Source organism: Ursus arctos, unplaced genomic scaffold, assembly GCF_023065955.2.
Source record: "Ursus arctos isolate Adak ecotype North America unplaced genomic scaffold, UrsArc2.0 scaffold_10, whole genome shotgun sequence".
NCBI classification, from domain to species: domain Eukaryota; kingdom Metazoa; phylum Chordata; class Mammalia; order Carnivora; family Ursidae; genus Ursus; species Ursus arctos.
The window spans coordinates 8,660,834-8,677,156 of record NW_026622764.1 but is presented as its reverse complement, the minus strand read 5'-3'; the positions used below and the strand labels follow the sequence as shown (position 1 = coordinate 8,677,156).

The 16,323-nt window shown below is 43.2% G+C and overlaps 2 protein-coding genes across 3 annotated transcripts in view; one reads left to right on the top strand and one right to left on the bottom strand.

Moving 5' to 3' along the window:
- Positions 1 to 3,377: 3,377 nt before the first annotated feature.
- On the bottom strand, positions 3,378 to 15,960 carry POGLUT2 (protein O-glucosyltransferase 2). The gene is made up of 10 exons (XM_026493577.4): positions 15,282 to 15,960; positions 13,314 to 13,519; positions 12,986 to 13,191; positions 12,268 to 12,345; positions 9,697 to 9,869; positions 9,338 to 9,575; positions 7,817 to 8,026; positions 7,030 to 7,119; positions 5,720 to 5,827; positions 3,378 to 3,608 (listed from the first exon to the last, which is right to left on the bottom strand). The coding sequence occupies exons 1-10, from the start codon at positions 15,461 to 15,463 to the stop codon at positions 3,591 to 3,593; spliced, it is 1,509 nt and encodes a 502-aa protein (XP_026349362.1). The 5' UTR covers positions 15,464 to 15,960; the 3' UTR covers positions 3,378 to 3,590.
- The window catches only part of BIVM (basic, immunoglobulin-like variable motif containing), a 76,651-nt gene continuing 76,232 nt past the window's right edge, over positions 15,905 to 16,323 (top strand). Inside the window, exon 1 of one of the 2 annotated variants that reach the window (XM_026493576.4) lies at positions 15,905 to 16,282. The gene's annotated coding sequence lies outside the window, so the exon portion shown is untranslated. Of the gene's footprint in view, positions 16,303 to 16,323 lie in introns of both variants that reach the window. The other variant, XM_048215498.2, reaches the window with a different exon arrangement.

The window sequence follows — 16,323 nt, the reverse complement described above, 5'->3', positions numbered from 1 at the left end:
ACAGTCTTAAATACTATAGCATTATAAAAGTCTTGCTGCATCGTGGGGAAAGTTCTCACAATTCATCCTTCCTGAAGAGCATTTAATTTTTCCTGTACTTCACAAGCCTGTACATTTTTAAAGAAAAAGTTCACAAAGTTCCACATAAATAGGGTCAGGGTGTATTTTGGTTGGGATTACATTGAGTCTATACACCATGTGGTGGAGAAATAACATCTTTCATACTGATTTTGATGTAATATTTTTTAATTAAATTAGTTTTTTTAAGTTTTTATAATTTTCTCTGTAAAGATCTTGCCATTTTTGTTAGTCAGTTTCTCAAATATGTTATTCATAGTTTTCAAAGCTATTTTACTTGCTATCTTAAACATTTTTATTTCGTTTGCTGTTACTAACTGGTATGTTGAAATGTAATTGAACTTTGTATGTTGGTTTTGTATTTAGCAAATGCAAAATCCTCTTGTTAATTCCAACAATTTATCTGTAGATTCATTCGGGTTTTCTGTGTACTGAAGCTGGTATCTGCCTTTAATGACAGTTTTATTTATTATTTTTTCAATCCTACTTTCTATTTTTTTTTCTACATTTACTGTGCTTGCTCAGACCTCCAGCAATATGTTTTTTTGTTTTTTGTTTTTTAGGTTTTTTTTGACAGAGAGAGAGAGACAGCCAGCAAGAAAGAGGACACAAGCAGGGGGAGTGGGAGAGGAAGAGGCAGGCTCCCAGCAGAGCAGGGAGCCCAATGCAGGGCTCGATCCCAGGACTCTGGGATCATGACCTGAGCCGAAGGCAGATGCTCAACGACTGAGCCACCCAGGCGCCCCCTCCAGCAATATGTTGAACAGTAGTGTGTGATGGTGGGAATCCTCATGTTCCTAATTTCAAAAGGAATGTTTTCAGACGTAGCGGGTAGAATAGTGGCCTGAGAAAGATATGTCCTAACATGCCTACCTGTGAAATGTACTTACTTAGAAATAAAGGCTTTACACATATAATTAAAACTTTCAACATGAGATCATCCTGTTTTTAGGGTGGGCCCTAAATCTGATAACTAGTGTCTTTATAAAAGAGAAGGAAAAGATACAGAGACACACAGAGGGGAAGACCACTATGAAGACCTAGGCAGAGACTGGAGTGATGTGTCTACAAGCCAAGAAGCACCCAGAATTGCCAGAAGCCACCAGAAGCTAGAAGAGAGGCATGAAGGGAGAGAGCTTCTGGAAGGAACCACCACTGCCAACCCCTTGGATTTCAGACTTCTGGCCTCCAGAAAGCTGAGAGAATAAATTTCTGCTGTTTTAAGTCACCAAGTTTATAATAATTTGCCGAGGCGGCCCTAGGAAACTTACACAGGAGATAACATAGGAAACCCTCCATGATTCAGGGGATAAGGAAGGATCTTTTAAACAAGTTGCAAAAAGCACTAGCCATAAAAGAAAAGATTGATGTATTCCTCCATGTTAAAATCATCATCATTTGGGGCAGGAGCGGCACCGGCCAGGCAGTCAGGCTTCGAGAAGGCTCTCTGTGCACTGGCCTTGCCGCCTGGATGCCCAAGAGGAAGGTCGGCTCTGCCCAAGGCTGAGGGAGGTTGTTAGCCAAACCTGCTCCTGCAAAACTGGAAATGAAGCCAAAAAATGCGAAAGGAAAGGATAAATCTTCAAACATGAAGCAGGAAACATGAAAAGGAATGCTCATGGTAGCTTTCACTGGAATTGCCAAAAAATGGGAACAACCCAAACGTCCATCTACAATAGAATGGGTAAAAGAGCAATCCTATCCATCTGATGAAATCCTGTGTCCATGTATAAATGAATGTACTGCCACTATATGCATTAACCGGCAAGTAACAACAGAAATATGTTCAGTATGATTCCATTTATATCAATTTAAAATTAGGCAAGATTCAACTACATTGCTTAGGGAAGTATATGTAGGTGGTAGAACTGTAAATTAAGTGCAAAGAAAAGGTGGTCACAGCCATCACAGTAGTGGTCACATGGGAGCAGGTGAGCAGGAGATAATAGGGTGAGAGACAGACGGCACTTCTAAAGAACCAGCAGCATTCCGTTCTGAACCCGAATGGTAATATCAAAGCAAATCAGAGCTAAACAGTAAAGTGGCACCAAAAAAAAAAAAATTGTTACTCGGGACTATTGCAATGGGGAAAGGAGATCTCAGTATAAAACCAGCTCAATTCCAAATACAGCATGAGCAAGTGGGAATATACAGCCAAGGAACAGGGTGGAGGTCATTGGATAGAAAATTACTGAGGAATTGTTGGGGTTATGGGGGGATTCTCGCAAATCTGACCTAACAGGGTTCTTGCTGAGAATATACCAGTGTGATCTAATCACCTGGGGGATAGTGGAGGACCAGGAACCCTACTAGATAACAGAGTGATGGGATATGGAGGATGGGATTCTTTCTAAACCAACTTAGCTGAGTGCTTGTGCAAACCAGATATTACAAGGAAGTGCAGATAGCCCTTGAAGGTTCAGGAGCTAGACTGAAGCTTGGTCAAGCAAAGAATCTTTGTCAGTAATTACACGGGTGTTTTCTTATAATTACTTTCAAGATGCAGATATGTTTATATTCTTCTGTGTATAGGATACATCCCACGATTAAAAAAATTTGCAATAGATTATTTAACCAGTGGGTAGATGAAAGGGAAAACTATTGGGTAAAGGAATTTGTAGGACATTATATTATGGTTTCACTGTTAAGCTTTCTAGCTCCTTTTTAATTCTCTTAATCACATTTCAAGGTGATTTTTCAATATCCACCCATTCGATATTGAGTCTTTCTAGTTACAGGCACCCCTACTGGATTACTTGGAAGATCATGGTCTCTGCAGTCAAGTTGCTTCAAATCTGGCAATGACACGATTGCTACCACACCGCGGGGTAACAATAGTAATACAAGTATGCAGATGGGGAGATTCGGAAGAGGGATTCCTGAGGTGTGCACTGGAGGGTATCCAAGCCAGAAGAAGACAGTCCTAGCATTCCAGACGAAGAGAAAGCATAACCAAGGAAGGTAAGAAGCAAGGCCTCAACAGAACGGTAAGGGACTGGTGTTGCTGGACTTCAGGGTACATGTTAGGAGTTGGTGAGAAACTGGATTACAGATGCAGGCAGAAGCGGGTTATGAAAGGCCTTGTAAGGTACCGGAGTTAGAATCATGTTTGGCCATGAAACTGAATATCCAAAGTCACAGTGGCATAAAGACCGCAGTTCACTGCTTTGTCACATAAACCATGTGTCCGGGTGAGTGGTGGCTGCCGTGATGCTCCACACGGAGGCCAGGGCCCAGACCCCCCTCTGGGCACCGCTCCACAGTCCAAACACAGCTAATAATCAGCCCAACACAGGCCCTTAAAATAAAAGTGGTTTTATTATAAAATTTTAAAACCATGCTTTAAAGGATCGTTATGGGAATACTGCATCATAAGAAGAAACATATGTTCATAATCCAATCACACAGTGGATTTTATACTGTCCATGGAATTAATATTTAAAAAACATTCTTCTTTTCAGTTAAGAAGAGTCTTCAGAGCACCATTATTTGAAGGGAAGGTATTTTGCATATCAGAGTTCATCTTTGGTCTGCAATTAAGAAGCAAAATATTTAGTGCCATCAAGAAGTCTTAGATGAGTCAAGAAAACTTACGTTAGTCTATTATTTTCCCCTAAAGATGGGAGGAGGAAAAAGGCAAGTTGGTGCTGGAGGCGTGTAGGACCTAGACTATGCTTGGCATCGCCCCGGGGGGAAAGTCACATTGTGGTTTTTGGGACTACGATGAACAACACAGACATCTAAGTGTCTGCATTCCTGTAAAGGGCCTGTGCTGTGAATCACGACAGTGAAGGGCTAGAGCAGACAGTGAGGAGGAAATTAACAAAGCCACTCAGTATGCCATTCAGGGGAAGATACTGATTTGGCACTCCTCAAAATCACTTAGACAAAGAGGAAAAATTTAAAAAAGGCCGGGGGGGGGGGGGGGTTACTGGAGAAAGGAGCTGCCCAGTTTCCTCTGGAGCCAACAAGTGTTATGATATGAAATCACCAATCTCATGAGGGGGTACATTTCAATTCTGGAATTTTTTTTTTTTTTACGATTTTTATTTTTATCTCTACCCCCAATGTGGGGCTCGAACTTACGACCCCAAGATTAAGAGTCACATGCTCTACTGACTGAGCCAGCCAGGTGCCCTTGATTCTAGCAATTTTTATTTGCTCAATGGCTTTAATTCACTTTATGAATTTCCAGCACCAACAGGGGTTAACACTGATGAAGTGCCACTTCTCTAGGGGTTAGTTACTTAGTAGCAAGCCAGTACTCCCAAAGAACAAAATAAAAACAAAATAACCGAAACTCTGATGTGTAGCACCTGCTGTTGTCATGGTGACTGTCCCACCAGGTGGATTCCAAGCTACCCGAAAGTAACCGGTGTGCAAAATTCCTGAATATGTCACAGTCAGTGAGCCTGTATAAACTGGTTCCATCACACCGCTGGGGACAGTGGTCACTTTATTCCTTTTAAAACCTCCTTGTGAGACAGGCATAATAATTGCCAAATCTGCCTTCTCATCTTTGGTCACAATACCACAGTTTTGAGTTTGTCCATTTACACACATGAAGATATTGCTTGGAATAACGTCAAGCCTGTATATCATATATGTATATGTATGGAATATATACGTATACATAGATATATGTATATCTATGTACAATTTTATACAATGTATGTTTATTGAAGCAAAAGACAAGTTCAATCAAAACCACCCTCCCCTGCCACATCATGTCTTTATACACAACCAGGCGCACAGTCTGAAGATGGAGACTGGTTTTTGGTCCTAGCTTTGCTATAATCCAGCTAGATGATTCTGAGCTAAATTCTTCTTCAGGCTGTTTTTTTTTGTTTTGTTTTTTGTTTGTTTTTTTTAAAGATTTTTAAAATTTATTTGACAGAGAGAGAGACAGCCATCAAGAGAGGGAACACAAGCGGGGGTGTGTTTGTGTGTGTGTGTGTGGCAGTGAGAGAGGATGAAGCAGACTCCCAGCAGGGAGCCCGATGCTGCTCCATCCCCTAACTCCAGGATCACGTGCCCTGAGCCAAAGGCAGATGCCTAAGAACTGAGCCACCCAGGCGCTCCCAGGCTCAGTTTTTTAACCATAAAATGAAGGCACTTACTGAGTGACCCCTAAGGTCCATTTTAGACTTACAAATCTATGTGACTCTGCCCTTTATAAATGAAAATCAGTATACGCTGGTATCAACAGAGATTGCTTCTTAAATGAATCATCTGATAACATGAATAATCATGGTTATATATTTTTTTCATCTCTAAACTGAGGTAATGAGCTTGGCCAAACCTATCTCACAAGACGCATGTGAACATACTTTTCAAACTGTAAACATCTATTCAAATGCCATGGGATCTGAATTCTCATGTTAAAAAAAGGCTTTCCTCCACTTGGCTGGAGTTGAGGGGGGGCAGAGGTGGGGATCCTGGGTCTTCTCTCTTATCTACATGTCAGCAACGCCCTTTCTTCGGCCTGGTTGTCCATGGCATCCGCCTCTCTGGTGGGCTGAATTGCATAGAGGACCCCAGAGGAGCTCAAATTCTTGCTGTCTGACTGAAGGATTAAAGGAACGAATGAGGACTTGGAACAGCACTAGTTCTTACTCTGATGCTGGCCAGTTCTGGTTACCTTTTTCCTGTGGCAGGTGCAAGGAAAGAGGTCATCCTCAGTCTGTGGTTCCACCCTCTTCATGCCCTCTCGGATTTGGGGCTCACTCACTTGCAGACTGGCATATTCCTGTGTGAGCAACAATTCAAAAGTGTGCCTTATGTCACTTAAAGTACATTTACCAAATTAGATACGCTAGAATTTGCTAGAATATGGTCCTTTTAGCCCATATGTGACAAGTTGTGATAAGCAAAATTCTTCATACTCCCCTTAAACACACAACAACAGAGCTTCTGAGAGGTGGCTGTCCTTTAGACACTGGCTGCCTATTGCTAGTGGACCTCTCCTGATTCTATCCTTTATTTATGTGACTTGTAGGGTTTTGGTTTTACCACCGTCTGCCTTGAAGTGAAAATAATGGTGCACACGATCTCCCCTAGCCTGGGAGTTTGAGGACAGAGCAGATCCCCACCATGGCCCGCGCAGCCTGGGCCACCGTCTTCATTTATAATGTGTTGCCTTGGTTAGGCTCTGGGCTGGGCGGCGATGCTCCAGCAAATGCAATCTGAATGAATGAATTGTTTGAACACAACCCGTGGAGCTTTAGGAATTCAGACAGTAAATCCCGTGATCCTTCAGTGTGCACACTTCACCTTCCCCAGCCCTGCACCATCCCCTGGGAAGGTGACAAAGGGGGAGGAGCCGGTGCACACCAGAAACAGACCGACTTTGTTCTGTAGCAGAGTCTAAGATTTGGGGCTCACTACCCGGATTTCTGAGATTAAAACAAAAATCTTAATTTAGATCTACTCGTATTATTAGCAAATTACGTGTTTACTACTATATATTTTTTAAAACATCCTTTTAAATGATCAGATATACTTTGATTATAATTCCTAAATGCTTAGGCCCATGTAAACACTTTCCAAGAGACGTCATGGCCCAATGGGGTCAGCATTATAGGTCTGAAGACACTGTGCATGTTTAGACAAAGAACTGGTAAGGCAGCAGCAAGACTGTACAAAAAGAAGATACAGAACCACGCACAGTAACACAGTAACTTTGCAGGATCAGAGGCCAATTTCCTAACCATACAGCACAGAGTGCGAACATAAATACTTTCCCATCATGTTGTAGCATTCTTCTCTAGCTAATCTTTGGTTTTGTACTATTTTCATTACTCTTTGATGTTGGTCCCTGGTTTTTGCCCATAGAAGTATATATATATCTCCTTATATTAATATACTTTAAGAAATTATTAAGTGAAATATTATTTGCTGCTAACATGTCCAATTACAAATTGTATGTCTATTCTCTTAGAAAATACTGACCTGGAAAAGTTTAAAATAATAACAGAATATGTCATCACCCATGAGATTATTTCTTGCAAATTCCTGTCCTGCTTTTGCTATCTTCTTTGCCTGTGGGAACAATGACAACAGAAGCCTTTAATGGAACATATTTTTTTCCCATGCAGACATATGCAAACTGATCTTCAGAGCGCATGGATAGTGGGACAATGGCAGAAGGAATATCTTTGAGAGTAGTCTTATGTGGTAAAGGGAACATTTAAGGGGGTATGCTCAGATGAAAGGGAGGTCTTTTTTTTTTAGACTTGAAAGTTTGAGGAATCATACTGGACTTTCTAGAATTAAGCCTCTCTCTTGCAGAGAGAGGGCACAGGTTAAATGGAGTAACAATGACTCTGTAAAGTTAATGCAAGACAAAGCTTGATGCACTGCCTTAACAATTCTCAGCAATTCGTTTGAAGTTTACTTCATGCAATCCCTCCTTTTAATCTACAGCAATTAGTTTTTCTTCCTGCCGGACCTGCCATCTCAATTTCCATGGTGCTAGCAGAGATGAGGCAGTGCTTGGGGCTCTGATCAACCTGACCAAAAGGGACAGCATACTCGAGGCCAGCCTTTAGCTTTTTGTTTCACATGTGGAATGGACAGTGACTCCAAGCCCAGACACCTGTGTTCACCTCGAGGGGGGCTGATGTGCTGCCATGGGGACTTGGTGTCCCACTTACAGGTAAGGGTCTCTCTCTGAGCATCCTGAATGCTTTTCAGGGACACGACATTTACAATGAACCTCTGCTATTGGGGTCCTTACCTCTTCATCATGATCTTTTGCCCATTTGAGTTTTTCTAGGAGATCACTCAGGTTGCTTTTGACGGGAATGTAGTGTTTCCAGGGCTGCAGCTCATTGTAAAAGTGCTCGTAGTAGATGGAGTCCTGCTTTAGCACAACACTGTCACCGACTAGGAGGTACGGCAGGCGATACGCGGCGACAGTGCCATCAATGTTTATTTGATACTTATGCTGCAAGACAGCGGTAAAATAAAAGCCGTCATTAAATGGCCTTTCTCCACTCTTTATTCTCCTCGTCCTTCCGCACTGAAAGCCTCATCATTATCGGGTGCAAACTGGCCAGATTTTGCCCTCTGCCTCTGCCATGGAGTAAATGCTATCCTAGAACACCTGACCTAGCGCTGAAGGCTTATTGCCATGCTCTCCTAAATTTCACAAAGGGTCCACGAGTCTAACGTTACAGCAGACAGTAAAAGAACAAGACTGCTGTCCTAGGAAAGGTAGATTTATTGTGACTTTGTAATCTCTCTACTGCTTTACTGATCACATGTGAGCACCTAACGATGGCGGCCTATGCCACGTTAACCATACCTTTTAAACACCAGATGGCTACACAAGTCTTGAGACGAAATTAACAAGCTCTGGGGCAAGAGCATTTATGAATAAAAATATTCACAGAGCTGTGATAATCACTTCGTCTTTAGTTGTAGCAAATTCAACAGGTAGGAATAAAGCAAAGGCATGACAGAACACCCTCTAAGGAGGGATGGCTGATAAGAGCTCTCCTTGTTCTGTAACCATTTCTTTCAAAGGTCTTTGTGATATGCATATGGAGGAAACACTGACATTTCAACTTAGGCATTATGGAGGTCTACCTGCTGCCACGGAACCCATCAAAAGAACCAAAAGAAAACTTGGCTATCTACAGCACAGAGAGAGCTTGCTAACCACTTGCCTTCCCACATACAGAGGACAGGTGACTACCTTTTGTCCACCTTTCATTCCATGACATGGGTCTTCAGAAACCACTTAGTGGTTTGGAGAACAGGACAGTGTCCCACTGCCCAGAAGAAGGAGTTAGGAAAAGGATCCATCCCCAGGAAACATGAGTGATCCGCATCTCCCTAATCCTCAGAATTCCCAGGCAATCATTCGGATGGGTTTCAAGACATTTCCCCATCAGAGACTCTGATAAGAGACACCTGGTTTATATCTTCTTTAGTCTGTTGCGATGCTCTGGGAGAAGTATTTGTAAAATCACATACATATATTTAATAATAAGAAGGATTTGGAGCTGAAATGTGCTTACCTTGAGGGTCAGTTGGGGAAAAACTTCTAGCTCTACCCAGGCCCCAAGTTCCCTTGATGCATTATTTGTACAAACCACATTGCCAAAGCAGTTCCTGGGGCCTCATGCCTTGATGTTCACTAAATTTTGTGCCCACCTCTCTCACCCCCCTATAGTTTATAGGCCTTAGTTTCCCTCCCCCAAATGAAGACATTTGGGAAAACAAAAAGGATTGGACAAAACTGATGTCATACCTTGAAGAAATCAAAAAATGAAATGTGTTTCACAATAGGACCATACAGGCTTTCATCATGTTTAAAGAAGAAGAAGTTGGTGAAGGCAGCGTCTATGAGTTCTGGGTGTTTCCTGCTGAGCTGAACCAGCTCCAGCCTCTCTCTGCGGCTGTCACGCCCTCTCCAGACTGCGGTGGAGTTCTTGCTTTCCCAGGGAGGACCCGTGTTAGCTTGCACAGACATCATGTCCAGACTTACTCTGGAAGACAGAAAGTACCACAGATTTTCCTCCCAAACCATCACAGCACAAAGGTGGCTGAGAAAGAACTCAGCAAGGAAAGAAAACCAAGGCTCTGGGTCATCTTAGACCCGTCTCTCACCGGCCCATGGTTTCTAGAACAGAGTCCGTCAAGTCGTACGTAGGCATCACGATATCCTTGGAATCCGTGGAGCCGCACCAGGAAAAGATCGGATGGATGTGTGAGCTGGATTTCTTTTTTTCCAAAGGCCAGTCTCCCAAATTAACAAAAAACTCCACATCTGGCATTTTCACCTGGAAACAGACAGTCAAGAGCTAATTTATATTAGCTGCAGTGGGTAATCCCTCATGTGCATCAATGTGTGGGGAGAGGCAGCCCCGTGCACGCAGTCTTTCCACCCCAGCTTGGCCACATAAGAACGGGTCTCGGGTCTGGAACACTTCTTTACCAAGGCATAGAGCCCTCGCAGTCTGGGCTGGGCTCACCTCCTCGTGAGCGGATGTACTTCTTGTTCTGCTTAAGCGCCGGAGTCCACCGCCCTCAGGCTGCCCGGCTTGCTGTATTTCAGACCTCACAGGGAGGGGTCAGGGAGCTTCTACTGAAGCAGGAAGTGAGGTGCTTGCAGCCACAGGGTAAGGGAGGTCCGGGGGTGCGGCGGGGGGAGCAGATCTGCAGGCCCAGAGGGACCGCCACACAGCAAGGGACTGGATCTTGTTCCCTGTCCTCTGCTGTAAGTAGGCGCTACAGCCCTTGAGGCTGGTATGCGTGCTGTCTGCCCTCAGCAACCTCGAATCCCGCTCAGTTTTCTTCCTTGGGTGGCATTTACCTGCTTTTTCACTTTGGCCAGATGCACATGATATCCTATCCTGCAGCACAGCCAGACCACCCAGTGAGTGGTGAAACACAATAAAAATTAGAAATTGTAGGGCGCCTGGGTGGCTCAGTCGGTTAAGCGTCTGCCTTTGGCTTAGATCATGATCCCAGGGTCCTGGGATTGAGTCCCATGTCAGGCTCCCTGCTCAGTGGGGAGTCTGCTTCTCCCTCTACCCTTCCCCCTGCTTGTGATCTTTCTCTCTCTCAAATAAATAAATGTCTTAAAAAAGATTAGAAATTGTACCAAATGAAATACCAACTTTACAAGCTTCAGGTGATGATAATTACACTAATTTGAATAGTGGATAATTTTTCAGAATATTGTCATATATAAGCATACCAGGTTTCCTTTCCGTAACGTGCAAATTGGCCAATAGACTAGCTTCAAAAAGAGATGAAATGACAAAGGTAATCTCAGCTCTAATGCTGCCAAGAGACTCTAGGATGGTCAGAGATAGAAAGGGAATTGCTGGAGCACAATTACAGCACAAAGCACTGGGACTCTAACCCTAGTTCCCGGTTATTGAGCCAGATGTGCCCATTTAAGAAATATGCCCCCCCCATCCAGATACTAGGGGGACCAGAATCTGAACTCTGGAAGCCCAATACCAAAGCCAGCACTAGGGATTTCCAAGCTAGACCACCTCTACTGACAAGTGGCACAAATGTGTTCAAAGAACCTGTTTTTTTCTTTTCTTCTTCGTTTTTTTTTAATCGAGCCACAGGTAAATGTTTGGGATATTATAAAACAAGACATATTTTTTTAAGGCAAGAACTGTTTTGGTCAGTCTTTGAAACATCTTGAGAAACTGGAGTCCTGAAGAGCAGTCTTATTGTTCCAAGGAATGACACAGATGAGCAAGGAAAACTTGCCAGCATCTGATGTCTTAGCTGAAGGAGGCAGAATACAGATGCTTTGTAGCTGCCTATGTCCCGAATAAACTCACTATAAGTGCTCTGCAAGCTGGAGAAGGTACTGTGATTTTCCATGAGCAATTCAATCAAGATATAGACACAGATTATCCAATAAATTATTATTAAGCAATCGGTAACAATGTGGGTATAGTTTTTCCTATCAGCCAGTTTACTGTCACTGTGAGGTACTCCACTCTAACCAGGCGAAAAGCACATTACACTGAGGAACAGGATTCAGCATACAGCAAGCCTTCTCTGGGCTCAAAGTAGGTTTCGTGCTGAAACAATTTTATTCTAAGACATTTTCCCTTCTAGGGTATTGTTGTGGGTTGAAATCTGTCCCCCCAAAAGATAAGCTGAAGTACAAAACCCTTGTGTCTCAGAATGACCTTATTTGGAAATAGGGTTGCAGATATAATTAGTTAAGCTGAGGTCATACTGGAGTAGGGCGGGCCCTGGTCCAATATGACTTGTGTCTTTACCAGAACAGAAGCGAGAGAGACACACAGGGGGAGCCATGTGATGAGGGGCAGAGGCTGGAGTGAGGTGGCTGCAAGCCAAGGAGCACCAAGGATGACCAGCAGGCCACCAGAAACAGGGAGAGGAAGGAAGGGTCCTCCCCTACGGGTCTCTGGGGGTTGGGGGCGGGGGCATATGGCCCTGCTGACACCTTGCTCTCAGACTTGTAGCCTCCAGAACTATGAGCGAACAAACATTTCTGTTGCTTTATGCCACCAAATTTGTAGGAAATGCACGCAGTTATCCTATGTGACATAAAACTTCAGAATGGTATTATACGAAGGTTCCAGAATAGAACACCACTGATGCTGTTATTTTTAAAAATTATATAGTAAAACCTGGGCTGAAACTGTCTATTACACCTAAGAGAAAAGAAATACTTACTTTTCTAGTCAAAGAAAGTAGTATGGCATCCATGAAAATTCGAAAACCTACATGTTCACCATGAGTCTTGATATAAACCTGCAAGAGAATTGAAAATTTATGCAGTTAATCCAGAAACTGTTTTTCTGTCAACTTTATTTCCATTTTGTTTATTATGTTAATCTAAAAGTACTGGCAGATTTCATTGAGGTAAAGCTTATCACAATGATCCTCAGAATGATATATATATATATATATATATATATATATATATATATATTTTTTTTTTTTTTTTTTTTTTCTAAGTAATCCCTACACCCAATGTGGGGCTTGAACCCACAACCCCAAGACCAAGAGTCACATGCTCCATGGACTGAACCAGCCAGGCATTCCAAAGAATGATTTTTATTTTTTATTTTATTTTATTTTATTTTATTTTTTTTTAAAGATTTTATTTTTATTTATTTGACAGAGATAGAGACAGCCAGCGAGAGAGGGAACACAAGCAGGGGGAGTGGGAGAGGAAGAAGCAGGCTCATAGTGGAGGAGCCTGATGTGGGGCTCAATCCCATAACGTCGGGATCACGCCCTGAGCAGAAGGCAGACGCCTAACCGCTGTGCCACCCAGGCGCCCCTAAAGAATGATTTTTAATAAAACTCTGTAGCTACTTAGAGCCAAACGGTCAGAACAAACAAACAAAATCACTAAGGCAAACAAGCAAACCATCACAAATTGTACCTTGTTATCCTTCAAGGTGTAATGACATAAGCTTTGTCTTTGTCCAAATCTTTTTGGGATTTCTTCTGAAATCTTTTCTGGATCAACAGCAGGGAAATGTGCCAGATCTCTCTGAATCTGGGTAATGGTTGCTGGACAGTTCATTTCCCGTAACCAGGCTGCACTATCTTCCAAAGGACAGTCACAGTTTTCATGGTAAACCGGCCCTAATTACATACAAGTAACAAAATATCACAGTAACAATTTCACTCAGTGTTCAAAACACCTAAGAAATATCCATTATATGGCTTTATAAATACCGTTGTTTTAAAAGTATGTTACAAATTACCTTTTAAAATATATGGAGATTTGGCAACATGTTGACCTTGGAATTTAACTTCTACCTTCAGATTTTTGTAGCTTGCATACATTCTGTATCTTACAATGAAGGACCCATCCTTTCTGTCTAAAACCTGGACTCCAACTCTAGTGAACTGCTCTTCCGGTGCCGAGATTTTAATTTGGAACACGTTTTCACCTGGAGAAGATGTGAACCTGCCATGGGAAGAACAGCGGGACATAAAGATTATTTCAAGGCACAAATGCACAAAGATTATGCTCTTCAGTCTGTGAGCCTTACTGTTTTCCTCCATACTCTCCCCCTAACATACATGGTTGCTGCTTCTCTCATATGCTCATAGTACCAGAATGAATGTGATAGATCAGAGATTTAAAAAAAGAAACAGAGGATGACAAATCTCCACAATAACATAAACATTTCATTAGAAAATTGCAAGGGAATATGTAAAGACTACATATTTACATAAACATAGAACCCACTTATGCATTCTATATATAAAAATATTCTTATCAACCTACTATTTATTTCATGCACCTAGAAATTTGCCTCTAAAGATAATGACCTTTTGAAAAATTTCAATGATTCTTTAAAGAGCAGTATTATAAATCATGTTCAGCGTGGGCAAAAGCCAGTAGGTTGTGTATCATCTAAGTGACAATGTATAAAAGTCTTTTTTAAATGACTGCTCTCTCTATAAAGATTTTTTTTTTTTAAGATTTTATTTGTCAGAGAGAACACAAGCAGGGGGAGTGGCAGGCAGAGGGAGAAGCAGACTCCCCACTGAGCAGGGAGCCCGATGTTGGTACTTGATTTCAGGACAGCATCATGACCTGAGCTGAAGGCAGACACTTTTTTTTAAAGATTTTATTTATTTAACAGAGAAAGAGAGAGTGCAATCAATGGGAGCAGGAGTGGGAGAAGCTGAGCACGGAGCCTGATGCGGGGCTCGATCCCAGGACTCTGGGACACTTAACCAACTGAGCCAGCCAGGCACCCTGCTATGAAGATTTTTAAGATGGTATTTAGTTCCCCCAATTGTTATAACCAAGTGACAAGATTGATAACACCCCCCCCCCCACTTCGGAAAACTTCTTGGAAGTTTTTCTTAAAATACCCAAGATTTTTTTTCCCCTACAAAATATACATGGTCAGCATCTACCAATAAAAAAAGACAATCATTTCAGGATTATTAATTCTTAAACTAAGTTTTAAGTTACCATTTTAATTGTTGGAATTCAATGGAATGAAATAATGTTCGTTACAAACCCTTAGGAGATTCACACTTTGATACTTTCCCTCTCAACTGTAAAGTTTCAAATAGTGCTTCATTTTTCTTTCTGAGTTTCAAAACATGCTTACCTGCAGATGTCTCCCTGAAAACAGAGAGCAACACCAGAGAAAGATGAACCAGCCAAGTTTTTAATAACTGGGTCTACATTCCTTACAACAGCTTATGCAAAAGTAGGCGGAAATAGTACTTCCAGCAAAGTGCAGGGGCTTTGTCTCTCCAGTCCTGTGTTGAGTTCCTATCAAAATAGCCAGAAGAGGGGCGCCTGAGTGGCTCAGTCGTTAAGCGTCTGCCTTCGGCTCAGGGCGTGATCCCGGCATTCTCGGTTCGAGCCCCACATCAGGCTCCTCCGCTGGAAGACCGTTTCTTCCTCCCCCACTCCCCCTGCTTGTGTTCCCTCTCTCTCTGGCTGTCTCTATCTCTGTCAAATAAATAAAATCTTTTAAAAAAATAGCCAGAAGAAGAGCTAGTCTGGAATTATTTCTAAAGAGAAAAATTGATTGGAATGGGGAAAGACTGTTAAAACCAGATGTGGATAGCATCCAAATATCCTGGAATTTCAACTGCTGTGGAAAAAACGAGTTCTTGGGCGGATAAAACTTAAAGGGAGAAACAGAGTACATTTTAACTGCATTCCAAAAGAATTAGGGAGCCGTTTCTCGACTTACTTATTTCCTGATGTATCCACCGCCTGAATGTAGAAATAGCGTGCGGGAAGGACAACAGCTGCCTTTAGCCCGGGTCCCCATACTTCGCTCTTCTCTGGACTCAGTTGCCTCTCTCCGCCGGTCTCGGCAAGTGCTGGCACTGTCCCCAGAAAGAAGCAGTAAAGCAACAAAATGCTGAACATTTACAAGACCGACTCTCAAAATGATCCACGGATAAATGAAGTGTAAGAGGTGGTCGGAACCAGCCGCGCCTTGGGCCAGGGCAAGTTGGCGGATCACAGCAGCAAACACGACTCCAAAAGGTGTCCCTTGCTGTGCAGGGCAGGCGCGCGGGTCTCCACTTTTCCCCCAGGAAAATCACAGGCGGAGCGCTGGCTTTTCCAGCTGAAGGATGCCAGTCGTTTCGCTCAGTCGAGCAGGAACCACGCTACTCCTCTTTCTCGGGACAAAGATAAACTTATGTTGCTCCTGCAACTGGAGCATCATTGGGGGCGAATCGGTCTCAGGTTCCAGCCCAAGGTGCTGGGCGAGGGGATTGGCCCGGGTGGCGGCCGGGCTGAGTAAGGCCTTTTCCGAGTGGATAGCGCCGTGGCGTCCGTGCTCAAAGGCTTCCTGGGACTTGTAGTTCGCGACAGGACTAGCGGAAATCCTGCCGGGTTTTACCACCTCTCACTCATTTATTTACTTTGCGGTCACCGCTCTGAGAGAACAGTTATATACTAGATGCCCAAATAGAGTGGCACGCGGGGACAGAGCTAAGATTAAAAAAAAAAAATTGTCACCATATCCTCCGCACGTGCAGAGGGCAGGTATAAAACGTTGAAAGGAAGGTGTTGTCAATGGTATCTGACAACTGGTCGCCGGGCACAGCCGTCCAGGGCGCTGTCCCCGCGCGCTCCAATGGGACGAGAGACGCCGGCCGCGCGCGGGAAGCTGTGATCCGGATCCGGTGCCCGTTCTGCGGCGGCCGCAGCGAATCGACCCAGCCGGACAGGCCAGAGGTATCCGAGGCTGTGGGGAGGTGAGGATGTGGGTGTGGGGG